This window comes from Clinocottus analis, unplaced genomic scaffold (genome assembly GCF_023055335.1).
Source record: "Clinocottus analis isolate CAN_PGR_092001 unplaced genomic scaffold, fCliAna1.0.p SCAF_12, whole genome shotgun sequence".
Lineage (NCBI taxonomy): Eukaryota > Metazoa > Chordata > Actinopteri > Perciformes > Cottidae > Clinocottus > Clinocottus analis.
The window spans coordinates 3613588-3641583 of record NW_027175843.1 but is presented as its reverse complement, the minus strand read 5'-3'; the positions used below and the strand labels follow the sequence as shown (position 1 = coordinate 3641583).

The window sequence follows — 27996 nt, the reverse complement described above, 5'->3', positions numbered from 1 at the left end:
AAATGCTGCTTTAAAATAGCGTGCGTGGTGTGTGTGTGTGTGTGTGTGTGTGTGTGTGTGTGTGTGTTCATGGTGGAACTCGAGAGTGAATAATATTTGAGGCGGTAATCGGCCGATCACTTAATGGTTCAGGGTGTATCGGGCTGTATTTCATGAGGTGTAATGGCCAACAGAGACTAATGATTACTCTCTGCTTGTCTTACAGACTAGGTAATGAATGACCAGGGTGCCCCGGCAGCCGCCATGCAAGTCACCTGTCGGTCATTGGTTTCTGCTGAGGGCGGAGGGTGGAGAGACAATTTGCAGGATTTGCGCTCACAGCAAGTAATCCTTTGCAGCAGACCTCCCCCGTTTTTCCAGACGGTAATCGTAAGGATGAAGGTTGATATTCATAATCATATTTTACCAAAGGAGTGGCCCGATTTGAAGCAGGTAGGCACCGAGACACACGAGCTCATTGAGGATCGGAGAGTAAATCCAATGCGTTGCTTTCTTCTTTTCTTTTCTTTACATCAGTTGTGCAGCAGGCAGAGCTTTTCTTTCACTTCAATGCAATTTAAGCCAGTAAAATGAAGTGTACAGGCTTCTCCCATCGGAGTTCAACAGCTCGCTCCATAAATCTGTGTTCACTATGGACGGTTGGACTTTAATCAATAGGTGGATTTGGCCTTGCTCTGCCTCGTCCTATCTGTTATCCTATCTGTTATCTGTTCCTGCTCGTATGTATTTGTTGCTATGGAGGTCTGGCCTCGGATCAGGATTTCACCTGTTCAGTGCCGGACAGAGATGGTCTTTCTTTCCTCCTTTTTACTGAGGAAATGTATGTTGGAACATAATAAGTCAGATCTTGTCTTGTTCATGAGTCATGATGTATGATGAATACATGCAAGGCCAGTTGATATTTGTTTGTTTTTTGGGAGGTGGTGGGTGGGATCAAAACATTGCGTATTACACTGAAATAATATAGTATTTCACCACTTTTGAATGCTGTTTGATGAACCAATTAAAGGCTTCCATAAGCAGAAGTGACACATTTAGGATTTGCTCTGTGGGTTGATGTATTGCCTCACCGAGGTTCTTTTCATATCTATATCATGTGATGAATGGGATCATTTTGGTTGTCATATTTTCTAAATTAGCCTTTCCGTACAAACAAATAAAACCCCAAAATGTAGATAAGCAGTAATAAAGCCGTAACCAACTGGGCCCTTCCATTTGTTTCCTAAAAAAAGACACAGACAGATAAATGGTCCGAGTCGTGCCATTGCTCGTTTGTCATTCAGACACATTTAGACTATAATAGAATTGTTGTAGGATCTGGAAAGGAAATGCTGCATTAAAACTAAAGCATAACGAACGTCCTTTGAATTGAACCGTGCTTTACTCCTCTCTATCTCTCTTTCTCTCTCTCTCTCTCTCTGACTCTCCAAAAAACAAAAGCAATGCATCATCTTCTGCATCCCACTTCTGAAACTAGTCCTCGGTCCAATTGATGAGAAGTCATCTTAAAATTCCTAAAAAAAAAAAAAAAAGGTCACGAAATAGCGAGGTGATGAAACACATTTTAAGTAGCCGAAGCTTCTCTGCGGCATCAGCGAAGCACACAGTGCTGCGGATGTTGTGCGGACATGAAACAGCTCGACTGGCTGCACTGCTCCCGTAGATCACTTGCGACGTCATCTGTATGCAAAGGACTCAAGGGCCTCATGGCACTCAGTTTGAGTTATCCAGGGCGTTGGAGGAGATAGTCCTCAAGGATGAAGATTGAACCCCTCGCAGATGGGATAACACAATGGAGGCTTCCCCCACAGCAGGATGTGCGTGGGATAGTTTACTTTGACACAGATTGTGCATCTGAATAAAACACACCAGAGATGTAATCTGACACACAACTTGTTTTCCAGAATGTGATCTGTTTTTTTGTGATGTGTTTCAGAGGTATGGATATGATGGCTTTGTCCAGCTTCATCATCAATGCAAGGTGAGTAGCTTGTTTGTTCCCCCTGTATGCATGCATGCATGCACAGACACAAGCCCTTATGCAATTGTACTGCACACAATTCTCGGAGACACAGCGGGACGTACTCCCCCCCCCCCTCCCCCATCCACCTGCACCCCACCCCATGGACCTTTCCAAGTCCTTCGACGTGTGAGCAGCTGCAGGACTCAGCACGGTGCCACTGCATCAGCGGAGAGAGTCTCTTTCGAAATGCCGCAGCAGAACCGCGGCAGGGCAGCCCGGCAGCTGCCAATGCAACTTTGGGGGCGGCCGACACAGGGTTAAGCCCGTTGGCACCGGCAGAAACGCACATAAGGACGCATTGGGTGATTGTGACGCGTTGATGCATTCAACTGTAAACCGTGCCCGGTGATGAGCATCTGTTAGAGCGCTCGTGCCAATGTTAAAACAAGATCTGTGAGGGTTCCGGGTCACATTGTGACACAGGCGTGGTGCAGCCAAGATGTTTTTAGTTGCAGCCGTTGGCAGGGGTGTTGATTGTGTCTGCATTCGCATACACCTTGACAAAGACATGTTGTCTGTCAGGACATTTTCACGCAGTGTCCCATGTAAATGACAGTTTACATCCCATATGCCTTCCATGAGTCAGCTGTCTGCTGCCATCATGTGGTTTTCAAGTGTTATGAAATCTTCCCCTAAAGAAAAGTCAGCTTCAAACTGGGGATGAAATGATTGAACCAGAGCAATGAATGCTGCCAAGGTGTCTATGTGGGAACATGTGGAATCGCAGTCACATGGGATGTGGCTGCTGATGGTGTTGTGTTCCAGGGCGAAGCAGACATGATGAAGGATGGGAAGCTGTTCCGAGTGATCCAGGAGAACTGCTGGGACGCAGACGCGCGCATACGGGACATGGATGAGCACGGTACATGCACAGACATGAGAGACGCCGACAAGGACCACAGGGTTTGGTCTCATTGGTGCCTTTCGGTCTTTCACCCCTTCAGGTGTCACCGTTCAGGCCCTTTCTACAGTTCCCGTGATGTTCAGTTACTGGGTAAGCGCACACGAAGCAGCACGGATCAAATGAAATGAAAACACCACGGCGGCTTATTGTATGCAAAGCAGCTTTACTGTCTTAATCCTTCTTCAGCCAGAGAAGCATCAACACTTGGATGAAGAATGTATTATTCCAGTTTTATTTGGGATTACACCCCATGATGCCCAAACTTGTAATGCATTATAATCTGCTTCTACTGAGTAGTTATAAGCATACATATTCATAATATTATATGTCTTTAGGCCTAATAAGGTTAAAGTATCATAATACAATGTTGTAATGGATTATACATTACTGTTATAATGCATTCAAATGTGATTATTGGTCATTATAAATGGCTATTGTTTGATTGAAGTCAAACGAAAAGCAATCTTACTAAATCTTTCCAAGAACAACAAACAAATTGTTGTAAAATGGAATTGTATTTTAATCAAAGCAAATAGTGATCACTTATAGTGACCTATAATAACATTATAATGTATTCTAACAGTGATATATTGCCAATAATAATTGCAAAAAAATGCAATTATGCACATTTTACGTTTGTTTTTAATGCATTATAGAACTGTGCGTCACTGAGATGGTTAACTTTCATTTTTTGGATTCCAGGCCAAACCTCACGACACACTGGATCTCTGCGTCCTGTTAAACGACGATTTGGCCCGGACAGTGCGCCGCCACCCCAGGAGGTTCGTGGGCCTGGGCACGCTGCCCATGCAAGCCCCCGACTTGGCCGTGCTGGAGATGCGGCGCTGCGTGGAGGAGCTGGGCTTCCCCGGGGTGCAGATTGGCTCACGGGTCAACGACTGGGACCTCAACGCCGCCGAGCTCTTTCCCTTCTACGCTGTGAGGACATTGAATATTGCGGCGCTCGTGTCGATGATGTCATGTTTGTGGTCGTTACAAGTTGCTCACTGCTGGTTTGACCGATTTCCCATTTGGTATTCAGAGGGGGAAGTTCTCTCGTTGATGTAAATAGAATTGCTGATCTTGCGGTGTGTGTCTTCCACGCAGGCAGCTGAGGAGCTGGGCTGCTCCATATTTGTCCACCCGTGGGACATGCAGACCGATGGGAGGATGGCTAAGTATTGGCTGCCCTGGCTGGTGGGTGAGGGAGATGGAGTGACAGAATATATATTGAATACCCCCGTCCCTCAAGTTACTGGGAAATAAAAAACACTTTTCGTGTAAAAGTAACTACTTTGGGACTGATATGGAACCATGTTCATGTGCTCATATATAAAAGACGAGGGCAAAAGTGCAGCCAGAATGTTAGATGAAGCCATCAGATCTAAATTGTTGTATTTTCCATTGTGCTCCGATGCCCCGAGGGAACAAAAAAGTCAACGTAAAAACTATTTTTATGAAATATTATTATTATTTTTCACTTCCACTGATTGACTTATTTTAAGCAACTTCAGTCCTGAATGGAGACGTGTTTGTCTGATGGTCTAAATCTCAACTACAAGATTTATGAGGTTGAACTTCCACAATTAAAAAAACAAAACTCACACCCTTGTGAAAATGTATCCCATATGTATTAACCCAACTCCCAAGTGATACAAATCTAAAAAATGTAAAAGCCAGAAATGTCCAGAGTAATGCATTAGATTTAAAAACTCCCAGAGCGGTGTTGATTTTCTTTGAGTGTACAGTTTTAACATCATATTTAACGGATTGTGATTATGGCCAAATACTCTTTAGACGTTGCTTCTGTCACTTTACATATTATCCCACATGTCTTATATAACAAGACACTTTATTAATGTTATTTTGAAAAGAGAGGTTATGTTTCGTTGTCTTTTCCCTCTCAAAGGCATGCCGACAGAGACGACCATGGCCATTTGCTCGATGATATTCGGAGGCGTCTTGGAGAGATTTCCTAAACTGAAAGTCTGCTTTGCACATGGAGGTAAAGATCAGATGTCCCTGATACATGTTTTATCTGCAGAGTCACAGCAGAGTAATCTATGTGTCAACTTCAATTGTTTTGTTCTTACTTCATGCTCAATTACAGATACTGTGCGTTAATTGACCTGCATTGCTTTCCTCTGCTTAAAGGGGGCTCTTTCCCATTCACCGTTGGCAGAATTGAACACGGCCACAAAGTCCGCCCTGACCTGTGTGCAGTGGACAACAAGAGCAGTCCGAGGAAATACCTCGGCTCTTTCTACACCGACTCCCTGGTTCACGATCCCATCGCCCTCAAGCTGCTCATTGACGTTATTGGAAAAGTGAGCTTGTATGCATCTTCCCTTCCACGCACACACATTGAGAAGAGTGTTTCCAGTCGTGTGCGTCGATAATGTGGATGACTGCATCTGCATATGTTCACTACATGTTTAACACTGCCGTTGTTTTTCAAGTTAACGTTCACGTATTCCTCTTTCAGGATAAAGTGATGCTGGGAACAGACTACCCATTCCCACTGGGAGAGCTGCAGCCTGGATCGCTGATCGAGTCCATGGATGAATTTGATGACACGCTGAAGGTAACAATGTGTTCCTCTCCTTCATTTTGACAGTCTTTCTCAGTGCTGCTGTCATGAATTGACTATAAAACACATAACCAGAACATGCTTATCAGTAGTAGTGCAAAGGGCAGAGCACTATTTGGCGAGCCATTTTGAATGCATTTGATTGTGCTTTTAGAATGCAATTGCACAAATTAATAGGTTTTAAAAACGTACTGCAAGTCCAAGCAAGGAGTTAATACGATGTGTACTCTTGTTTTGCAGGACAAATTGCTTGCTGGAAATGCAGTGGAATTTTTGGGCCTGAAACGAGAGCAATTTGAGTAACATGGAAATCAGAATTACAATGTCACACCCAGTGATTTAGTGTAAATGCTGTATACAAAAATGTATATTTGGATGATTAAAGGGACAGAAAATTTTACACGTGTGTCCTCTTATCTGTATAGTGCTATTCATCAATTTAGATTGTTTTGATGAGAGCATCGGCATTGGAGATAACAGCTGTGGATATGTCTGCCTTCGCTACAATATAATGTGACTATATAGCTTGTGGCACTGGAAGCATAACAAACATACATTTGAAAAACTCAAAAGCAATGTCTCTTTTTCAGAATGTATTTTGTACTTTGCATTTTGTGAACTAAATTGTATAGTTTATTGTTATGTATTCACACTTTATAGAGAGTTTATTTCTGCTAGTTTGATTAGAGGATTATTGCCAAAAGGCCTCAAAAGTATAACAAAGAGAACTCTCAGCATTCACTGTGTTCAAGGACACATTTGCAGTCAATCCCGGTATGACAAAGAACACACACACAGGGTTGCTCCGGTTAGCTTTCTACACATAACCCCCAAAGGTTATCTCCCGAAGTGATCCTTCACTTCTTGAAAACGAATATACGTGCATTGCTAAAAGAAACTGCACTAACATAAGCTCTACTTCAAGTGAAACAATGCCCTTTTCCTGCTAACGCCTCACGAGAACGTTTTATCTGCCTTTCTTGCCTGGCGGGGTTGAATACAACACCAGAAAAAGCATGGATCTAGTTTCTGACTTTGTGTGGAAATAACTCAACTTTCAATTAAAGGACATTCATGTATGTGCATGTTTTATCTTTTATTTATGTATTTTTTGTTTTGCCATACTAAGTTTAGTTGTGTGGACTCTGTTTTTGAAGGTTGGGCATTGACAATTGAATTGATCCTAACCAAACGCAACGCTGTGTAAGTTGTGAATAAATTAATCGATATTAATGAAGGACAATGCCAGCTCTTGTTATGAAACACCATCAGCACATGTAATACTGCGCGGATGCCGTAGAACTGGATGGATACATGAAAGGATACCGAGCAGATGCCGACCGACCAATCACCATCAAACACTGTCCTCACCGCCGAAGAAGTCGTGTGTTCCTGTGCGACACCGACGTCATATCCGTTTTCTCGATGCTGAACGTTGGAGTGCAATGGCGGCGTGCCGGGGATCCTCGTCGAAATGGTTTTTCACCCGGGAGCAGCTCGAAACCACGCCGTCCCGCCGTTGTGGAGTAGAACCGGACCGGGAGCTCTCCTACCGACAACAAGCGGCGAATCTGGTCCAGGATATGGGTCAGAGACTCAACGTGTATCCTTTGTAAACAAACTTATCCCTCCGTCCAGGCTGGAAGTGGACATGGCGCTAAGGAAAACCAGTTGCAGCGGGCCCGATACCGCGAGCGGATTTCAAGCTGAGTGCTTAGTTTAAGGAGCAAGAGCGGCGCATCTTCGACTTTTCATGTTTCGGTGTCGTGTTTCTTAAAACGCTGTTTTTCGGAGCTCTTAACCCGGAATATCAGCGTCAGTTGGTTATGGTCAACGTTAGCTGTAAGCTAATATAGCACGCTAGCTAACCCGTTAGCTGTGGGTTCACGTTCAGAGGGCCATTTGGAGAGTGTGCAGCTGTTGCTCTGTCCTGGCTGGCTTTACTACTCAGCTCTGACGAGTTTAATGACCAGAACTAAACGAGAGGTTTCCTTAGACTGAGTAAACCAAAGTTTAAAGTTTTTCGACGCATTCGTATTATATAATAGTAAGTTCGCTCAGTCGGCGCCATCATGAAGCTAACTCACGTTAGCGGTAACTAGCTTGCTGCACAAAGTGTCCTTTGCTCAACAGTTGCAATGTTATTCTTCAATGTCCCTTATTTAAAACTTGTGTTTAATGCCTATACGCTCAATGACGTGTGATATGATGGCATATATATAGTTGACTTGTTGACTTGTTCTTGGCAGCGGAAGTTACACTCACTCCAAATGATTTTCCTTGACTCTAAACTCCAGCTCTCAACTAACAATAAATACAGCCATTGTTTACATGCATAGATTTTATATGCACCACTCTTTCACCAAATTCCATAGGAATGTAAGTATTCTGTTCCACAACACTACTCTTGACTTGCTACCTGGAATGACCGCTAAGTGACTGAGAACTGTCCATGTATTTTTTGCAGATAATATCTCCAACCACCTTGTTCTTGGCCGCGAAAGTAGAAGAGCAACCTCGGAAACTCGAACATGTGATCAAAGTGGCACACGCTTGCCTAAATCCCCAAGAACCACCTCTAGACACGAAGAGTAATGTAAGTTCGAGAAGATCTCCATGTTGTTTGGTTGAGAGTATTTTTATATTCCCTTTCAACATCTGACTGTCCAGTTCTCTGTGGTCATGGTTTTCCCTCTGTTAAAACTGGCTGTGCCAAATTTCATCGCACGCTATAAAAGGCTTTATTTTAACTGCCATGGCCTGCTGTCGGTGTGTAACACACACCTTCACCTCACAAGGCTTTCAAGCAATAGTAAAAATGAGCCCCTCTGTTTGGAGTTCTGGCCATTTGAAATCAGTCGTCAGGGGGAGAGATTAATAGACTCATTACAATTGTGTTGTAATGACTGTCTATCAAACTTCAGGCATACCTCCAGCAAGCTCAAGAGCTGGTGATACTTGAATCCATAGTGCTGCAGACCCTGGGTAAGTAGTGTTGACTGGAGTGGATGACTTGAGAGAGGGTTAGCGTTTTATCATTATCTTTGGCTTATCTTCATCAGTAAGGGATCACTGTTGAATTTATTTGTCACAGCCTGTTAAATGAAATGTTTTATCAGCTGCTGTATGGGTATCTTGTCACATGCATATTTTCAAGAAATCATGTAAAGGTGACATGTCATTCTGTCATTACAGACATTGCTCATGTAACGTGGTACTGATTCGACTAAAATTTTTCATTGGCGTTTTTATTCATTTTTTTCACAAATTTTTACTGCCGGGCCACATTTTCTGTTAATTTGTGCTAGCTTATTAATTATGTTCAAGACTTTTATCCAAAGAAAACGTGAATAATTATGAATAGAGAAAATGGTTCCACTATTCATACTTACCAAATCGAAACCAATCTGAATTGCAGCCCTAAAATACATCACTGGATTTATTTTCGTTTAATCATAAAATGACATGTCACCTAACCAACTGTCTCTGTGTTGAACTCACCTGTCATGTATTTTGTTCCAGGCTTTGAAATTACTATTGATCACCCACACACTGATGTGGTGAAATGTTCCCAGCTAGTGCGAGGTAGAGGCTTCCTTCTTTGCTCATTGTGCCCTCTGCTCTGATTTGTCCCACCTCAAACATGGTTGGGGAGGGGGGTGAAAACCTTGCTGACTTAATAGTTACATGACCACACACACATACCTTGCTCTTTTGATGACCTTTATGAGTTAATTTTATGAAATGGCACAAACAATATTTGCTGATGCTTATTGGGTCAAGTCCAAGACTGAATTGTATTAATTTTCTTGGGATTTGCCATTTCATTTTTTGTCTGAGAAATGGACCCCCTAAATATTGGTTGTGGTTCACATGGCTAAATCAGAGGTCCTGGCCTAATTCATAAAAAATCATCCAGCTTTGCTGCAAGTGTAAAACAATTTGCAAGAGTCTGTGGCTCGTGTTTTTTTGTTTTTTTTTGTCTTGGCCTTGGCTTAATCAGTGCAATATTCACATCCTGACCTAATGATGATATGCATTTGGCTTGCAAAGATAGTAATCTTTTCTTCCCTTCCCCCCTTTTTCTGTCTCTTCTCTCACAGCAAGCAAGGATCTGGCACAGACTTCCTATTTCATGGCTACCAACAGGTTGTTATCCTGCCTTTGTTGCACTTTGACTACACACCATAGCTTCCTGTAATGCAGGGTACCCTTTCAGTGTCCAACGGGCCCTACTTGCGCTGGCGGTTGTTGGGATGCTTGCCTCCTCCCCTCGGCTTCCCTCCCCCGTTCAAAGGGAGCGAGACAGGGTGGCTTGTAGCGTTACCGGCCCCAGTTGCAGTGCGGTGTATTGTACAAGGGACCACGTGTTGGCACAGATTTGGGTTGAATGCAAGGTGTGAAGTGTAGTGGTGCGCTTGAAACCCACATGTTTGTTCGGTTGCGAAAAAGTGCATAATTCTGAAAGAAAGACACTTTGGTAGCCTGAATAGCAGCTAAAGATTGCACAGATGTAAACATTTCTCGTAGAGGTTCTTCCGGTAAGTACCACAAATACATTTTTTAAATGTTCTTTTTCATATCATTTGTTAAAATGCATTATCTCCTCAAATATTTCTCACAGTCTCCAATATTTTCCTGTCTTTACATGCCCATATTTTCTAGCTTTTCTCCAACATTCTTTAGTGTTTGTAGCTCATGTAAAATATGTGACCAGAAAGACTTAATCTCAACCCATTAAGGACCTGCAGATTATGTAATTACTAAGGCCATCTGAGAAGTCTCGTAACTATGTTTGGAAATTATGATTTATTCTAAAGACAAACTGTTCTTCTTGAAATCAGCAAACGGGGTCCTTAACGGGTTTAGTTCTCGTTGACAGTGGTGGAATGAAATTTGCATCACTAATAATAAATTGACTTGGTGTTTGGTTGCTGAATGTGAGCTGTGTTTTAATACTGAGTTGGCTCTTAGCAAGAGTGCAGGCAGGAGCTTTTCATAAAAATCTTCATCCTGTAAGATCAAAAAAAGTGAATTGCTTCAGTCTCTAATCTACAATTGTGAAGAACCTACTTTCAATCCAAAAAAACCCCACCATCAACCCTGATGCTTGTTTGATTTTAACTGATATATACTTGGTTCACCATAGATAAGATAGCAAAGAACCAAAGCTCAGTGGTGCAATAGCAATTTGTATGGGGGCCATTTGTCTAACATGTTACTTTTGAAAGGATATTAATAAGTTTCACTGTCTAATTATGATCTAAACTTGCTTTATTCCACCCAATGTTGCAGGACAATGTTGCCCATTTTTAATTATTTTTTATTGTAGGTCAGATTATTTTTATACATTTATATTTAGGGATGCTTTCAGTGTTGAGACCACATCAGTGTAGTGCCATGCTGTATCCATTGATCTGCAGTGCCCACTACGCGTATTCCCTTCAACACAGTCCTAGAGACCCACGCAGAAAGAATTGTAGGAGCAGCCCCTCGTCGGTTAGCAGTCCTATGATGTAACCGTCACATGTGTGGCCCCAGTGTTCAGTGTTGGACAATGGGACTCCACTTAGCAACCACGCATGGCCCCCCTCTCCTTTTGTTTAGACATTTAAACCAACCAGGTTCCTTGGAACAAAAACGTTTCCTCGTCACAGTATTCTATGCTTACTTTTTAATCACAGTGTATTATGTCTTCACCTGAAGGTTAATGGACATAACCTCTACTGTGACCTGTTTTTAAACTGACAAACTGTTACATTGTCAGATTGTTTAATGTATGAATGCCATTAACTAATGGCTCATCTTTTGCAACCAATACAGTAGATTAAAACGGTCCGCTCCCTCTTGTGTTTTCTTTTCTTTTTTCTACATATGTGGGACTACTCTGGACGACGCCTGGCCTGAATCGACTCGCATTCACTCACATAAACACACACTCTCACTCACTCATCACACACGCATACCCTCACTGACTATGCAGTCTACACCTCACCACCTTCTGCCTCCAGTACAAGCCCACAGTGATCTCCTGCGTGTGCATCCACCTGGCATGCAAGTGGTCCAACTGGGAGATCCCAGTTTCCACCGATGGGAAACACTGGTGGGAGTACGTGGACAACTCTGTCACCCTCGAGCTGCTGGATGGTGAGATTGAATCAATGTGTTTTTACTTTTTGTATAATGTGTTTTAAAATGTAATAAAAGATATTGTGGCAATTTCTCACAGCTTGCCATTTGTTTTTCGGAAGGTGTCGTACACGACTGTTTACTTGGGCAACGCTCACAGAATTCAAATATTTTTAGGAGCACGTGTTAAGATAATAGAGGCCGTTGTGTAAGTGTTGCTGCCGAGTTTGCGATGGTTCGATGACAACACGCACACCTTGTACTTGTAGAGTTGACCCACGAGTTCCTGCAGATTCTGGAGAAGACGCCCAGCCGGTTAAAGAGGATACGCAACTGGAGGGTAAGATGCACTGCTGCTCGCTTTCGTGTATTAGTAAGACGTTTCAGGCATGTCCATTTTTATTTAGATTATTAATTTAGGATGTATTAAAGTACATGGCCTCACCAAAACGGTTCTGAAAAAACAATGTTACATTGTCTAAAGTTTATGAACTATGAATTACACCCCCATTTGTCAAACGGCCATATGGCAACGTCGGTTGCAGTATAACATCACAAATTTACAGAACAGAAATCTACCCACTGCATGGATTGTTCCACTGTTAGACCCAATTCAGTGAGCATACTGCCAACTGAAACCAAACTCCTTACAGCGTTTTATGTTTTTCTGTACCCTAGGCAACACAAGCTGCCAAAAAGCCCAAGGGCGAGAGCTCTCAGTTAAACGACAACCCGTTTCCTGGGCCTTCCATGCTCCACGATCAAGCCGACGTGCCGCTCTCCGGCAACTCAAGTTTCTCCAAAGCGAGCTGCTCCTTCGGCGTGGGCATGCCTGGTCAGTCCGGAGCCGCGGCCCTGTCCCTGGACGCTTTGGCCGGGACGTATAACCCAGCGAGCCACAGCGAGTGGCCCCTGGTTAACCAGAGCCAGACAGGTTACCCTTCCGCCTGTATAAAACAGGAACCCCTCAGCATCCCTCTCCAAGAGCCGGTATACAGGACTGAGCAAACGCTAGACTTCCTCCCTGTCAAACAGGAACAAAAAGGCGCCGGTGGGACCGGAGCGGGCAAGCATCAGCCGGCATCTCAATCTGCCTACCCTCCGCCCGCTCAGCCACCTCCGGCGCCAAAGCTGTCCTTGGACAAATACCGAGAGAAACATGCCGCGGAGCTGGCGGTCTCTGGGCAGAAACGCAGTCAGGAACAGCACGGGGGAATAATGGATTTTGATGTGAGGGCGGATATGTTATCTTCTACCTATGCACCATCGTCTTCTGCGAGCCAAGTAGACCATAGAAAGCATTCACAGCCCCACCAAACATCCCATGGCGGCGGCACCACCACCGCCTCCCCATTGAAAATCAAAATGCCCTCCTCGACTTCGGGGCAAGATAGGCGCCATCACGGTGACAAACGGGACAAAGGCTCGCTTAAGCTCCGCCTGGCCGTCCCCGGGTCCGGTGGCAGCTCCCAGCTGGATAGAAGTGGACAGCCAATCAAAGATGAGCTTAAGATGAAGATAAAAGTCTCATCGGCCGAGCGCCACAGCTCATCAGACGAAGGCGTGGCCAACAACATCAAGAGTAAACATTCCAGCCCTCTGGTGAGCAAGGAGAAGCAACACCGCGATCACAGCCTTCATCGCCACCACAAGCACAGTCACCCACATCCACACACGTACAGCGGGAACGGCGGGGCGGGCCCGCTACGGGGGCCTCCGGGACTGGTCGTTATGGAAGGGACTGGGCTCCCTCCGCCCGGGTCCACCTCTTTGTCGTCATCGCGCAAACGGGCGTACCCAGAGGCCAGCCACAACCACCACCCTTCCGCCTCATTCTCCACTTCATGCTCCAAAGTGAACAAAATCTCCAAGGGTGGCACTGGTGCTGCAGGTACATCTTTTTCTCTCCCCTTTTCTCCTCCTGGCTCTTCTCCTGTACTGCAGTGTGTCTCGTCTGGCTTGCAGCTCTATGGCTAACCTCCCTCCCCCTTCCTCTCTCCTCTCTCCTTCTCCTCTTCCTCCTCCTTCTTATTCGTGTTTCTCCTCCTCCCCTCCTGTCATACCCAGGTGGGCTGCGGACCTCTCAGCAGTACCCTCCTCCTAGCGAATCGCCACATGAAGTGGGAGAGCAGAGACACTGAGTCCACCTCTCTGCAGCCATGGCCAGCCCATGGAAATGGCAACAAACTTCCCACACACCTCAGACTATGCTCACCTCCCTGTTAAGTGCCCTAAGGAAATAACTGTCATGATAAACCCTTTACTGAAAGGCAGAAAAAAACACTTATCTTCAAAAAAAAAAAAAAAAGAAAGAAAAGATAAAAAAAATTGTTGGACATCTCACTTTCTGAGACCAGAAAGAAAAAAATTATGCTTCCTGACTGTCAGATCTCCGGGCTGTGATGCTCGGTCCTGTCTTTCTGTTGGTGTTGAATCGCTGCTTGGTTCTCCTTCCTCCTCCGTTGAGTCTGGGAATGTGCAAAAGTGTGTGTTTTTACCGCTTGGGCAGGGGAAGTCTTCCCTGCATTTCAGATCTCCACATGGAGGAGGAAAAAAAGTATTACAAGTACTATAAAAGGCATGGAAGGTGTATTTTTTTTTTCATTTTCATCCATTTTTTTTTTTAATAAGTAATTTAATTGAATCACATTTCTGCGCTTGTATGAAGCCACTGCCCAGCTGGAGATGAGTTCAAGTTGTTGGCTGGCATTCCATTTAGTACTGTTGATGGATGCAAATTATTATATATTTTTTTTAGGTGTAAAGTTTCATCTCCTCAATTTCTTTCTCATTGTGATTTCTTTTTATACTTCAGTACTGTGCGTTTGATTTGCATGTTTCAATCATCAAAGGGATTTAAAAGGAGAACGCGTACTTGCTGTTTACAGAAAGTGGAGATAAATGTACATACGTTTTTGTATGTTTAAAGAAGAAAAAAGCTATACCATGACTACTCAGGTTTGGAGCTGCTTGTAAGTATAACAAGATAACTATAATACCTATAAAAAAAAAAAAACTTTTATTTTGTTCAACGGATTGGGCATCATTGGTGAATGATTGCAGCATTCCAGTGGTGTGTGCTTCTACCGACCTTCCTGCAGGGGGTGCTGTTCAGTGCGTTTCCATCACAGGGAACATCAGTTGATGCCCTCAGTAACACAGGCACATATAACACCTACTTATCACATCAGAGCCATGCAGTTTGAACCAAAAAAACTATTTTTGGGACCTATAAGTAAACCTTAAGCTGGATGCCAAAGGTTGTGCCTCAATAATGAAAAGAAGAAAAAAAAAACTGACAGACAATAGTTGTGTGCTATTAAAGTTTCTGTAACCCTTTTTACTTTGAAGTGCATCAGACATAATTTTATGACATGAAGCTGTAGCCTTTAGATGTCAGCAAGGGATTCATGCAAGTATTGTTCAATCAGCCATTAGCATAGTACTATGTAGGAGGAAATACCCTTTTTGGCTGTGTTCCTTCCCGGTTGTCAGAATAGTGACCAATTGGCAATATGCAACATGACCTGCTGAATATCGTATGGAAACCTCAAGTATCTGCAGTGTGGATGTCCCTTATAGGTTTTGTCCGTGAGTTCCTCATTTACATTTACAGCCATGTACCTGTCCGGACACGCCTCACAGCAGTTTCAGACATTAAACTCCACATTGTTCCCAAATGTTGACCTGACCGCCCTTCTGTTCTTCATCGGGTTATTCAAAAGCCTTTTTGTACCCATTAGGGATTAACAGTTGGGCACACGTGGACAAATAAACATAACCCACTCTTTATATCCTTTTTTTTTCATTTTACTATTACCAATAAACTTTAAAGTCGCCACTACCCTGACACGGTATAAACCTTGGTTGTTTTATTATGCAATATCCATGTTTCTAGAGTCTAGGAGGAAATGCATGGTTGTGTTTGAATGTGAGGAGACATAAATGTACTATTCCTGATAGTAATGCCATGTTATCACTTTTACGTCTAAGTCAAAATTACACACTGATTCCTCAATAACTCATCAGTGAGACGTTAACAGGAAGTAAACATTCTCAGTATGCTGCAATATGGATTAGACACATTTCTATCAGAATCTAGATACATCACAATGTAGAAAGATGTAGTTGCTACTAAGTCACTTATAAGATTGGCACATTTATGTTTACTACAGAAAATATTCAAAGTGTTACAAAAATCTGCTCTAAATCGGTTCACATTTTACAAGTTCTAATAAAGTTAAATGTATAAAAGTGCTTCTCATGTAGTTTCTTAAATGTCAGCTTATGAATGCATTTCCTACAATGTTCTCTTTGCTATACGGTACTTTGTACTCGTGTATTACTGGGGACAGCTGGCAGGATCCCAAAGGAATACTTATATTTATATTAAAGTTATCAATCTGAATAAAAAAATATTTAAAAAAAGTGAGAAGTCAGAATTGAATTGAAACATTCTTTGTAAGTGTAACTTGTTAACCACGCAGCCCCTCTGGATGAGCGCAGCAGTTCTTTAAGTGAGCTCCGGTCTCAAGCTGCGGAATGAACGAATGCTTCAGCAGCTGCTCTGCAGACGGCCGCAGTCTCTGGTCACTGGAGTTGAGAGAAAGGAAAAAAACACACTAAGAAAACTAATTCCTAACAGGACTATAAATAGATTTTTTTCTTCACAATATTAGATCTTTAACTCAATCAGCTAAGCGAGTGTGAAAGGGATTGGTCCGAGGAGGCTAACGGGTCTCACCATGTCAAGGTGATTTTTACAAAATCCTTGGCGTGGTCCGAAAACCCATTTGGCAAGGCGGGCATCAACCCTCGTTGGGCCCCGATGTAGAACAAAGCCGCCATCTTGTCCATGTGTGCCAGTGGTGGTCTCCCTGTGGCCATCTCGAACACTGTGCAGCCGACACTCCATATGTCTGACTTCCTGCCATATCCTGTCTCATTGATAACCTGAGGAGGGAGACGAGATGACAAGAACCAGGTGAGATGAAAGCTAAGGTCACACCAGTGGCAGGGCCTATCTCTACTTTTAATGCGTCTAGCTGAAAAACCTAATCACTGCACAGCTGTTTAACAGCAAGCACGATCAGCCACAACAGCACTGCGTGTGATTAAATTGTCGTAGTTGTGGTTGAGTAAAATTCCAAATGTTACAGGCGACCCCTTGTCTTGCCCTCTCGATGGCTACAGATCCCAAATAGAGTCTGACAGTTCCAGGTCTTTAAAGGATGCTAGATATGTAGAACGTGTGTGCAATGCACCGCCGGGCCTCACATAGCGTATTTGGGAAGTTCACAACGCTCAAGCTCTCGTTTGCGTCTAAACTGGGGCTTGTTAGGGAACTCTAAGAACTGTTGGCGAGGGGATAATCAGGGCTAAAGTCGTGCAGTGTGAAGTGTGCTTGAAAAGGTTTCGGTTATTTTTTCCATTTATCTGATAATAATTAGAACTTGAATAATTGTAAAGGAGCCCTCTTCACAGGGTAGAAGGCCATTTTAACGCATCTACCTCCGGTGCCATCCAGTAAGGGGTGCCGTGGACGGACTTGAGCAGATCGCCGCTGCTGCTGGCGGTGTGGTTCAGGCAGCTGAGACGCCGCGCACAGCCGAAGTCGATGAGCTTGATGACGCCAGTGGGCATTAGCATGACGTTGTTTCCCTTCAAGTCTCGGTGAATCACCCTGTTCAGGTGCAGGTAGGCCACCCCCTCCAGGATCTGATGGGTGTATAAAGCCAGGACACGCTCTGGCAGGGGCCCAAACCTAAAGGCAGCGAAAGGGACAGTGTTGAAGTCATAAGTGCAGACCAGTTATTGTTAAACCCTCGACCCTTCTGGGTAAGTTCTCAACCTGTGAAGGATGCTGGCGATGGATCCTCCTGGGATGTATTCCATGAAGATGGAAACCACGTGCCGATACAGTGAGGTACCCAGAAAGCCCACGATGTTAGCGTGCCTGAGGGTTTTTAGCAGCTCCACTTCCTCCTGCAGACTGCTATACTCCTTCTTCGCAGCGTCGGGGTCAGAGGAATCGAGGCTCACCTGCTTCACAGCGATCAGCTGGCCCTGGCTGGTGAGGCCGCAGTACACCTGGTGAGAGTGCAGCGGTGATCGCCAGAATTAGCTGAGCACCAATGTCTACTTATGCTACTTCAACCTTACTTTGTCATTCTGAATTTTCGGACTTACTGTCCCATACGCTCCCCTGCCGAGTACTTCGCCCTTCGTCCATGTGATGGTGTCGTCTACGACCAAAACAGAGCCAAGTAGAGCAGCACTGGCTGTGGAATTATCCTGAAACAAAATGCACATAATTCACAATTGTATGTACTTCTTTTTTTTACAACAAACCTCTAGGTCTCGCACAATGTTATTATGAGGGATTTTACAACAAAATATTAAGTTGGTGATGGGGACTGAATCTAAACCTAGGCCCAATACAATATATGCTTTTGGCTTGGAGGAACAGCTGTTGCACAGCGTATTAACACACTTAATTGTGTCGACCTCAAGGTAAACATTATCATCTGAATGGAACTTCTAATATGTGCCATCAATGTATAGATTGATGAAACCGTGATACAGAGACAGGACTGTTGCCCTGTGCATGTGGAAAGGTGCACCTCTATGAACCATGGAGAAAAGGAAAGTCTGCTTGTGTAACTATTAACTATATAAGGAAGGGTAAAAAGAAAAAGAAAAAATGTAATACCACCCCGGAAAAGTTTACCTCAGGAAATGTCTTTCTTCCTGACACGCGCTTGTCTTCTGCATTGGACTCCAGGTTTTCCAGGTCTATGGACACATCCCTCTCGTCCAATGAGATCAGCTCCTCGGCCAGACATTGCAGGAGGTCATCTGTGAGTGGCCCGTCCCCCACCTCGTCCAGGAACTTCTGGTAAACCGGTGACATGATGGTGTGGCTGGTGCTGGAAGACGTCCAGGTGTTGATCTTCGGCTGTTGGGGGGTTTGAGGCGACGCAGGCTCGGGGACCCGTCGGTTTGGATTTTGTATTTCTTGCATATTCATGTGTGGTTGACGATGATCTTCGGCATGATGTGAAGCTGCTGGGGTCAATGTTTTGTCATTTGATTTGATCGTTTCGGACCCATGTCTAGAAAGATTCTCCTCTATGGTAGATAACACAGTTTCTGGATCACTAATCTGAAAAATCTCAACATCCTCGGAAGGAACTAACTCAGCCTTTGTGTGTCCGTCCTTCTTTACTTTGCTTGTGCCTTTCCTTGGAACAGCTGCGACGTGAGCTTTTACCCGAGAGGACAGGAGCTTCGGTTTGCTTTTAGCGGAAACCACAACAGTCTCGGCCGGACTTCTCCTCTGCACTTGTTTCAGGGGTTTGTGCTTGACTTTATGGCACTGCTGTGTCTTCCTAGGCGGAGCGGACTGCACTTGCCTGCCCTTCACTTTGTCGCAGGGGCTGGAAACCTCCAGGTTATCACCAATGGGGCAGGCAAACATCTCGTCCCCGCTCTGCATCTGCTGAAACATGTCTTTGTAGGCGATGAAGTCCACGGTAGATTTAGATCTCGGCGTCGCCGCTGGACCGGGTCTCTTCAACTGCCGGCCGTTCTTCAGCTCCCTCGCCGGTGCATGCTGCTGAGCTCTGTTCATCTTGTCAGCATTTGCTCTTTTGCCCTGATCGCTAAGCTTCTTTCTTGGTGAAGGGGTGCCAACGTAACAATTAGCACCTTTAACAGATTTGAGCTTCGACTTGACTTCTTTTTTTGTGGCCGTCTCTCCGCTGACTATTAGCTCGGGGCCGTTCTTGGTTTTGTCTTTGACTTGTGTGGAAAGTTTCAGATTGCTTTTGGACTTTCGGTCTTTGGGAGCATGCACGTTGAAGGACTGATGGGTCGTAGGAATGTCTCTTGGTTCACAGTTCATGCTGGTTCTTCTGTCCTTGTTCAGAACAGACTTTAAGGCCTTCGACATCCTCTCTTTTCCCTTGGGATCCATGTCTAAACGTGTCAGGTTTCCAGCTGCAGTAAATAATTGAGTTGTCTCTTTGGTGGTGCCAGCAGGTATCTTTACATCCTCCCTACGAGGGATTGGATCATCTTCCTGGGTTTCTTCACAGCAGGAATCCCTCATTGTTCTTATTGTCTGTGTTATTTGCTGCAGTCCTTTTATGCTGTAAGTCCCTTCAGAGGATGCAATAGCATCACCTTGGTCATACATATGGAACGTTATCTCATTAATAATCTCTGTGTCAGGCTCTGAGGTGCAGCCCACATGGTTCCTTTCTTCTCTAGACTTTGATGTGATAGATAATTCATCGTTCACGGTGTTTCCTTGTTGTGCACAGTGATATGTAATTAAGGAGTCATTGGGGGCTTTCCCTTCACAGTGTGTATTGATGGGCTCTCCATCCAGGTCGTGTGACGACCTGTGGATGGGTGGAACGTGACTGATCCTTGACAGAACTTTAAGATGCTGCTGTGTCTCGCCAACCGTCTCAGCCTCAGCGAGGCTCACGTCGTCCGAATGCCGAGCCAGTCTCTCTCCAACTAACTTCACATGTCTTCCCCCTGACGCTCTCTCGCACACATCCCTCTCATCTTCCTCATCCTCATCCTCCAGGTCGAAGGAACTGTGGCTGCTGGACCCGCTCTCTTCGCTACCACCCTTAGCGGTCAGGAGGCCTGTGCGCGGGCTGCCCCAGGACAGCCTTTCCCTCCTCAGCCGGGACCTGGAGCAAAGGGGGCTCCGGCTGATGGGCTTCAGGGGAACACAGTGCTTCAGCGCTGGCAGAGCCGCAATGTCCCTGGGCCGGCTGTCTAGCGGTGCCAACAGCTTGGGCGTTCTGGGATGCAGAGCCAGCAAGGGCCCCTGGGAGAATCAGCGCAGAACAGACAGTTATTCCAATGGTTAGGACTTATGAAGTAGACAAACCTTTATATGGACAGAAAGTAAATGTGAACGTGATGTAAGGACATTTGAAATTCACCTTTTGTTCATTTACAATGTCTTGGAAGCCCAGTCCTGTAGACAAAGATTCAGTCAGAGATAATACAGAGAAAACAAATGGAATTCCTCCTCTGCTCTACAAATAATACTGCTGTGTAATTCAAACACATATTCCAATATAAGTCAACGCTTTAATAGCTACATTTACATACGGGTCTGGATGTGTGCTCTGGCCTGCATCACAGTGTTTGAGCACAGTAGAGGTTCCATGATGCTGGGGGCTGATTGGCTGAGCTGGCCGGGCTCCGCCACAGACCGCAGGGCGGGGGAGGACGGAGAGGCAGCAACCACACTTCTTGTCCTCGGCCTGTGAGCGACAACAACCAATTTGTTGTTGTGCAAGTGTCACAGATGTGTCTATGTCATTCAATGTTTCATTTCCAACTGTCATTATGTCTCTTTAAATGTGATGTTGAGCACGGACGCCGAAATAATGAGTCCAGCTCCAGCGTGTACCTGTTTTGAGGGGGAACCGGCAGGCAGGGGGTCCTGGTACTCAGCAGACCGGGTGAGGGACCAGCATCCAGGTGGCTCCAGCGTCTGCTGCCGTCGCCCAGGCTCGGCAGAGACAGCCCTCCTCTGCTGAAGGGGGAGAGGAGAGAAACCCAGAGCGCTACGTGGTTACCTCTGCCGTGGACAAAAGGGGGTGAGGATCTATGCACTCGGGAGAGGTTTGTTGGCGCTCAACTGAGAAAACCACGAATGCGGATGACTTTTATTGCCTTGTGCTGAACTGAACAAAATGCCAACAGCTCCGACTCCATCTCTCTCTTTCTCCCTCTCTCTCTCTCTCTCTCTCTCTCTCTCTCTCTCTCTCTCTCTCTCTCTCTCTCTTACTGTAGGCTCATGCTATGAAACTAGAGACCAGCTCAAAGACCTTTATTCTCCTTGGAGAGCTTGGACTGTATTCCGTGGTGAGAGTGCCACATTGCAGACAATGAGCTGATTCACCAAAGTCCTCTCTCTCTCTCTCTCTCTCTCTCTCTCTCTCTCTCTCTCTCTCTCTCTCTCTCTCTCTCTCTCTCTCTCTCTCTCTCTCTCTCTCTCTCTCTCGCCTGTGTTTCTAACCTGTTTGGGCAGAACAGCTTGTCCTCTGGACACGGTGACAGGTGCCTGCATACAGGACAGGAGTGTAACCGGAGAGGACACCATTCTACTGGTTGGTGTAAAGTAATAGGCAGTTGTTGACTGTCCCAGGGAGAGTGTGTTGTGTATTTAAGTGACTGTATGTGTGTTTGTGTGTGACGGGGATGGAGTGTTAACTGTTCGCGCAAAAAAATGTTTGCGGTTCCACGTATGGACAGATGTTGTCGTCTGCACTGTCAACACCATCGGCTGAATGCCACCAGCCTGGGGATTATCACTTCTTTTCAGCCAGTACACACTCATGGGAATGTGTGTGTAGGTGTGTTTGTGTGTGCGGGTGTGAGACCCTGCCCACCTGCTTCCCGTCCCTGCGCACTGGTAGGCCTGCCTGATGTCTCTCAGTGTTTCCATGGCGTTTTGGAAACAGAGGGGGATTCCCTTATCTGCTCCAGACACACACTCACACACACACACACACACACACACACACACACACACACACACACACACACACACACTCTCAGTTACCACATTTCTGGCCCGATAGAAGCCAAATAATGTTGTCTACATCCAACCGCCACATTTTTTGGAAGAGTGAACAACGATCACTGATACTAAAGAAATCCTCACGTCACAGGAAACAAAAACAAAAGAAACATGAGTTCAAACTGCAATTCCTTCACTGTAAAGTGGGCGTTCATAAAAAAGAACAATGTCACTCTGACGTGAATCGCCGATCTCGACGTCAAATCCGCGTAACAACGCCAGGGAAGGCCTTGATGACGTGAGTGAGTACACCTGCATATATACAATATCAATATTCGTATACATAGCATATTGGTCCAGGCCACAGAGAAAACAACATTACCTGTTTCTGAGCCTTTTGGTCCACTCTGCTCTCATATCGAGCCTTGATTGACTTGAAGTGGACCAGATAGTTCCTCTCTTTCTCCGTTTATTTCAACCTGATGGCTACACCTTCGTTCTGTTTTTGCTCCCCGTGTTCTCGTCCACGTCCGTTCCTCTTTTTTTATTCGGACATCTGCTCAGTCCTCTCTCTCTCTCTCTCTCTCTCTCTCTGTCTCTCTCTCTCGTGCATCTCCACCACGCTGTCCGCAACACCGGCAGGCAGGTTTCCCAGCTGAGAGGTCGTATTGTGTGCGAGACCCCTCCCACCCAGCCTCCCCTCCCTTCAGAAGGTGACCTGATCTGATGGCCTGTTTGGGAGCTGACCACTGTATTTTCTTGGTCACGATAAAAAGCCAATAGTTTGATATGTTTTGAAGTGGACGGGTGGAAACCCACATGAAACTTTTGTGTTCTCTGATTAGCCTTTGTTCCCTCTGTGGACTGAGAATACAATTTAGGTTCTTCTCGGACAAGCCCAAAAAGAAAAAAAAAGACAGTTTTAAATTCTATGTCACACACCACTCGTACCGTGTCCGAGGTCTTTACGATGGTCAGATAGAGGAGGCTGCCCTGGAGACTCCAGCACTTCCTGCATTGAACAAAAGTGAGACATTTATTGTATGTTCCCAGTCTTTAAAAAAGAAAAAAGGCCGGTAGAAGAGGGACCTCAGTGTGACTACTTCAAATCAAGTTGAAGTAAACACTGCCCCTATTTCATTTTGCTTTGAAGGGTTTCACTTCCTGCGTTCTCGTTCAGTCGGTGAATACTTTCTCAAAGTTTGTCCGGCATGCGCGGCAAGGAGGGATTACAAAGTAGTTTTATTTAATGTGTTGCCACGTTCACAAGTCAATGTGAAACTTTGATGTGACATGACAATTCAATTATTATTATTTTTTTATATTAGCCCTTGGTATGAAGTGTATTTTATTTGTAGCGGGTTTAACACTGTACATGTACACATGTATCTCATCCAGTCCAGTGGGCCTCTGAGACATGTACAGGTCTACCACCTGCTCCTCTCTTGCAGCTAACCAGCTGCCACGCTTGTCCGCTGCATCGAAAAGGACACCCATAACATGGTAGTATGGCAGCTAAGTGCTAGGCACGGAGCCCCTCCTCACATACACACACACAGACACCTATACACACACTTATCTCAACAGCCGATTGCTACGTCCACATGTTTGTCTTCTGGGTGACCGCTCACCGCCTATGTGTCAGTTAATTGTGCCGACATGAGAGCAACAAGCCACATTGTGAGCCAGGCAGACTCACTTGCACGCACACACACACACACACACACACACTCCAGAGAACTTACCCCTGTGTGGCTGTATAGTAGAAAGCCGCTCTGATGTGCCGGTGTCTGCGTGGGGGAGGCAGCGGTCGGCCGATTGGGATAAAGGCCCTCGGGGTCCAGCTCTACGTCCAGATCCCCAAACTCTGAGTCCAAATCCAGGCCTGAGTATTGGTCGGGGGCTAAGAGAGGAGGGACAAACCAGACACGGTCCTCATCCCTTTCTGGCCTGTGTTGAAATCAGTTCCGTCCAATCACAACAAGAGCAGGTCAACAATTCCAGAAAAAACCTCCAGATCCACGTTTAGGCACACAGGGTGCCACACCCACCCGGGTGGACCCTGTTCTGTTTACTCAAGGTGGGGAAGTGGTTTGAAAAGTCTGGAAAACGACTAGTTTCACCTTTATCTCTGTTTGTTTCTAATCTCTCTTTCCCCATCCTCTCTGTGTCAAGTTGGTCCTGTATCACCGTCCTCGATACGAACTCTGACTCGGCACCCGAGGCTCCCAGCAGCGTGCTCACGTGAAACATACACAAACAAGCCTTTCTTATACCCTCCCACGTAAGTGCAGGCTTATGTGGGAGGGTACACAGGCCCATGAATGAACTTGGTATGCTGTATGTGTGTGTAAGAGAGAGAGAGAGAGAGAAAAGAGTGTGTACTTACATTTTGTCATGAATAGGAAGTCATATTTGGAGGTGTGTGTGTGCGCTTTGAACTTAACACACAGTTTAATGAGTAACCGGCCAATGAATCAGTCACCAAAGTGAAGCCGGTTGCATGAGGTGAAAGAACCAAGTTTAGCAATTTTTTAGAATGAGAAGACAATGATTGTAACGGAGAAATAAACATATAAGTTACCACTTATTCATGAATGTATGTAATACAAAAGTATGACTTCTCGTTTTGTCAGCTTTATGTGTAAAACACACACACACACAAGAGAGCTCTGTAGAGTTGGGAAACAGCATAATTCTCATCAGATTATAATTATTTTCAAAAAGAAATGTGAGAATGTGCAAACAACGGGATAATCCCTACTTTCCCAAAGCAGATCACATGTGCAGTTGTAATCAAGATCTTGTGTTTTCCCACCGCTTTAAAGCAGAAGTGATGCCGCTTGAGGCGGCGTAAAAAGCTGTGAACACAACACTGACATTTTCATCAGCATTTGCGGTTAAACTTGCTCGCCGTTGGCTTCTCACACATCTTGCAGGCACAGCCAGCATTCATCTGAGGGTTGTGTTTTTAACCACCTGACAAAGGTACTCTTTACTTTTTTTGCTTTGTTTTGGTCTCCACCAACTGTTCGGTACTTCAGCGGCTAAACGCTCCATTATGTTTACTAGCTTGTCGCTAACTCTGTCAGGCAGTCCTTCGGTGCTGAGCAGGAATAGCGTACAGTCGTCACGTTAGAGCTATTTCGCTGAAACAGCTGCCCGCTGCAGACATGAGAGCCTGGAGAGTGAACCAAAATGGTTGCTCTGGCTGTTTGCAGCAATTAGCCGCTAATGATGCTACAGCACTGAGTACAGCTGAGGTGAACTGATGAGTCGTTACAGTACGAGGGAGCTACTTCACATTATATCTAGTTTTCCAATGTGATTTGAAGAAACAATAACTTCAGTAGCTTGAAATTGGGAAAGACAAAAGCTATCGTCCCATGCTGTCGACCCATGCTAACTGCTTCTTCTAGCTGGGTGTGATCTGTTGTTTTTTGTGTGTGTTCGTGTGTGTGTGTACCTGTGTGACTGAGGGCCTCAACCATCATATGCATGAGCTCCTCCTTCAGAGGGCTGTGGATGTCAGCAGCGTAGCGAGGAGCACAACAGCCGCTGTGGTCTCGCTGCCGCAGATCACTGATGGAGAAGTTTAAAAACAGGGTGGCGCAAGTTGAAGGAGAAAGTTTCAGGCAATTCAAGAATCAACCTCCTTGCTGGTGGTGTGTGTCTAAAGTGTGTGTGTGTGTGTGTGTGTTGTGTATTTGCTGTTCAGTACAGTGTATCAAAGCGCACATGAGTGTGTGTTTTCTTACGCCGACAGTCCCAGCAGTTCTTTGACCACTTCCACAGGTCTGTGTTGCCATGGCAATAGTGAGGCGATGCTCTCGAACAGGTCAACGTCCCGAACGGCGAGCATCACAGCCGTCACGCCGTCGCTGTTCGGGACGTTCACGTCCACCCTGTCGGCCTGAGCCTGACACACGTAGACGGACAAACACATTACACACAGGAATAACAACACGGAGCTCTGGAGAACGTTTACTTCTGAGTCAAATACAAAGTGCTTATGTTGCAAACGAGGGATCACAGCATATATACAGAAAATAGAAAGCCAGGATCTGTTTTCGTGATGAGTCTGAGAGGAAGTCCCACCAGCAAGCGCTGTAGGGTCTGCAGGTCCCCCTGCCAGGCGGCCTGCAGCAGCTGCATCTGGGGGGGCAGGTGAGGCCTGGTCATCCACCCCAACACCTTCCCCCGGAGCTCAGGGGGGCTCACGTGGAGCGCCGTCTGCCGGCTGCAGCTGCAGCTGCACAGGGTCACGTCGGCGCCGGCCCTCAGCAGCCGCTGCACCGCCTGCAGGCAGGAAGTACATCAGGTGGCACACGCAGACAGTTAGGAGACGTTGACCTGCGAGGCCACGTTCATTATCACAGACAAAACTCTTTTTTTTTTTTTTTTTGAAAGAGGCTTGGTTTAAGTGTAAATTCTCATTAGAGTCAGATGCGGTGTGACTCATCTCTCCTCTCGGCGGACCAGCCCCCCACCCTCCCGAGAGGACGGAGAGGAGTCACGTAAACATCCAGACTCGTGACTCGTGGGTCCCTCAGCGCGCGTCAACACTTTGTTATTGTTATGGATTGGAAGAATACAACCTGTCTGACAAACACCTGTCGGTCATTTTCCGGTGAACAAACAAACGTGATGTCATGTCTGCTGTCACATCTGACCGAATGTAAAAGCTGTTAAATTACACGACAACATAGAAATCCCCATCCGGTACCTCAGTGGTGCCTGTGCGACAGGCCGTGATAAGTGGACTGGACCCTTCTTCGTCCTCGTCTTCCTCATCCTCATCGTCCTCCTCGCCATCCTCGTCCTCCTCCTCATCATCCTCATCGTCGTCCTCGTCATCGTCCTCGTCATCGTCCTCGTCGTCCTCATCCTTATCGTCCTCATCGTCCTCGTCCTCGTCCTCATCATAATCATCATCCTCGTCCTCATCGTCCTCCTCATCCTCCTCGTCCTCATCATCCTCGTCCTCATCATCCTCGTCCTCATCGTCCTCCTCGTCCTCATCTTCAGTGCCGGAGACCTGCGTCTCCTCCCGGTACTCTTGTCCTCGGCTCACAGCCGGGACTTTTTCGTTCCCGTTCTCTTGCTCGCTCCTCGGCATCTCATCCTCGCTCCCCTTCCCCCGTCTCTCCTCGCCTCTCTCCATGGCTGGCTGGCTCTCAGCCGGATCTGTGTGAAGTGCAAGCCGAGAGGTCAGACGCAACTTGACCCCTTCTTTTTGTCGCTGTTAGAGAAGAAAAAGAGCAAACGAGAGGACACCTGAAATGAACGTCTGAACAAGGTGCGGGATCCAGTTCTTTCAGCTTGGTGTTTTTGCTACAGTCTGAGTGTGTTTGTGTGATCACCGCAGTGATGTAAGTCTCTGAAGATCCCTGAGTCCCAGCAGACGAAGTGCATGATGGGAATGGGAACTATCCTTTCACACATATTACTGCTGCGGAGTGGCAATAAGATCCATCACTATGCTATGGTCCGCCAGTGCGTACTAGTGGGGCTGCTGTCCTACGGCTTTATGGTCTGGTTTCTTAGACAACCACACACAATAGTCTGCACGTTGTTGTGTTACGCTCTGTCATTAATCCTGTAGTGTGTTATGCCTCTTTTACGCGGAGCCTCGCTGGGTGCGAAAGGGTTGAAAACTACTTTCAACAAAGTGAAAGAAACAAGCTGTGTCCTGTCTGTCTTCGACTGGGGGTTCACTACACTTGTAGTGTGTGTGTGTGTGTGTGTGTGTGTGTGTGTGTGTGTGTGTGTGTGTGTGTGTGTGTGTG

General features: G+C 45.7%; 4 protein-coding genes across 6 annotated transcripts; 2 read left to right on the top strand and 2 right to left on the bottom strand.

Moving 5' to 3' along the window:
* The first annotated feature begins 360 nt into the window (after positions 1-360).
* On the top strand, positions 361-5877 carry acmsd (aminocarboxymuconate semialdehyde decarboxylase). Its single transcript, XM_068572966.1, has 10 exons — positions 361-432; positions 1937-1981; positions 2789-2885; positions 2968-3017; positions 3630-3866; positions 4035-4128; positions 4837-4932; positions 5082-5254; positions 5413-5511; positions 5758-5877. Exons 1-10 carry the CDS (start codon positions 376-378, stop codon positions 5818-5820), a joined length of 1011 nt encoding a protein of 336 aa, XP_068429067.1. The 5' UTR covers positions 361-375; the 3' UTR covers positions 5821-5877.
* Positions 5878-6932: 1055 nt separating this feature from the next.
* Positions 6933-15438, top strand: ccnt2a (cyclin T2a). Of its 3 annotated transcripts, XM_068572205.1 has the most exons (10): positions 6933-7120; positions 7815-7896; positions 7985-8113; positions 8442-8502; positions 9040-9102; positions 9621-9666; positions 11501-11664; positions 11916-11986; positions 12325-13537; positions 13714-15438. In XM_068572205.1, the coding sequence occupies exons 1-10, from the start codon at positions 6963-6965 to the stop codon at positions 13785-13787; spliced, it is 2061 nt and encodes a 686-aa protein (XP_068428306.1). In that variant the 5' UTR covers positions 6933-6962; the 3' UTR covers positions 13788-15438. The 3 variants fall into 3 exon arrangements, 2 of the variants coding, with proteins under 2 accessions (XP_068428306.1, XP_068428304.1); XM_068572203.1 differs by having other exon boundaries at positions 6954-7120; positions 12325-15438; XR_011077303.1 differs by lacking the exons at positions 11916-11986; positions 12325-13537; positions 13714-15438 and having other exon boundaries at positions 6954-7120; positions 9621-10058; positions 11501-11629.
* On the bottom strand, positions 15439-19093 carry map3k19 (mitogen-activated protein kinase kinase kinase 19). Its single transcript, XM_068572206.1, has 6 exons — positions 18377-19093; positions 17836-17940; positions 17498-17736; positions 17158-17410; positions 16391-16599; positions 15439-16239 (listed from the first exon to the last, which is right to left on the bottom strand). Exons 1-6 carry the CDS (start codon positions 18674-18676, stop codon positions 16122-16124), a joined length of 1224 nt encoding a protein of 407 aa, XP_068428307.1. The 5' UTR covers positions 18677-19093; the 3' UTR covers positions 15439-16121.
* Positions 19094-20779: 1686 nt separating this feature from the next.
* On the bottom strand, positions 20780-27622 carry LOC137783205 (uncharacterized). Its single transcript, XM_068573002.1, has 10 exons — positions 27571-27622; positions 27246-27394; positions 26306-26506; positions 25966-26126; positions 25674-25789; positions 23953-24110; positions 23159-23219; positions 22077-22164; positions 21092-21217; positions 20780-20942 (listed from the first exon to the last, which is right to left on the bottom strand). The coding sequence occupies exons 1-10, from the start codon at positions 27620-27622 to the stop codon at positions 20780-20782; spliced, it is 1275 nt and encodes a 424-aa protein (XP_068429103.1).
* Between the last annotated feature and the right edge of the window lie 374 nt (positions 27623-27996).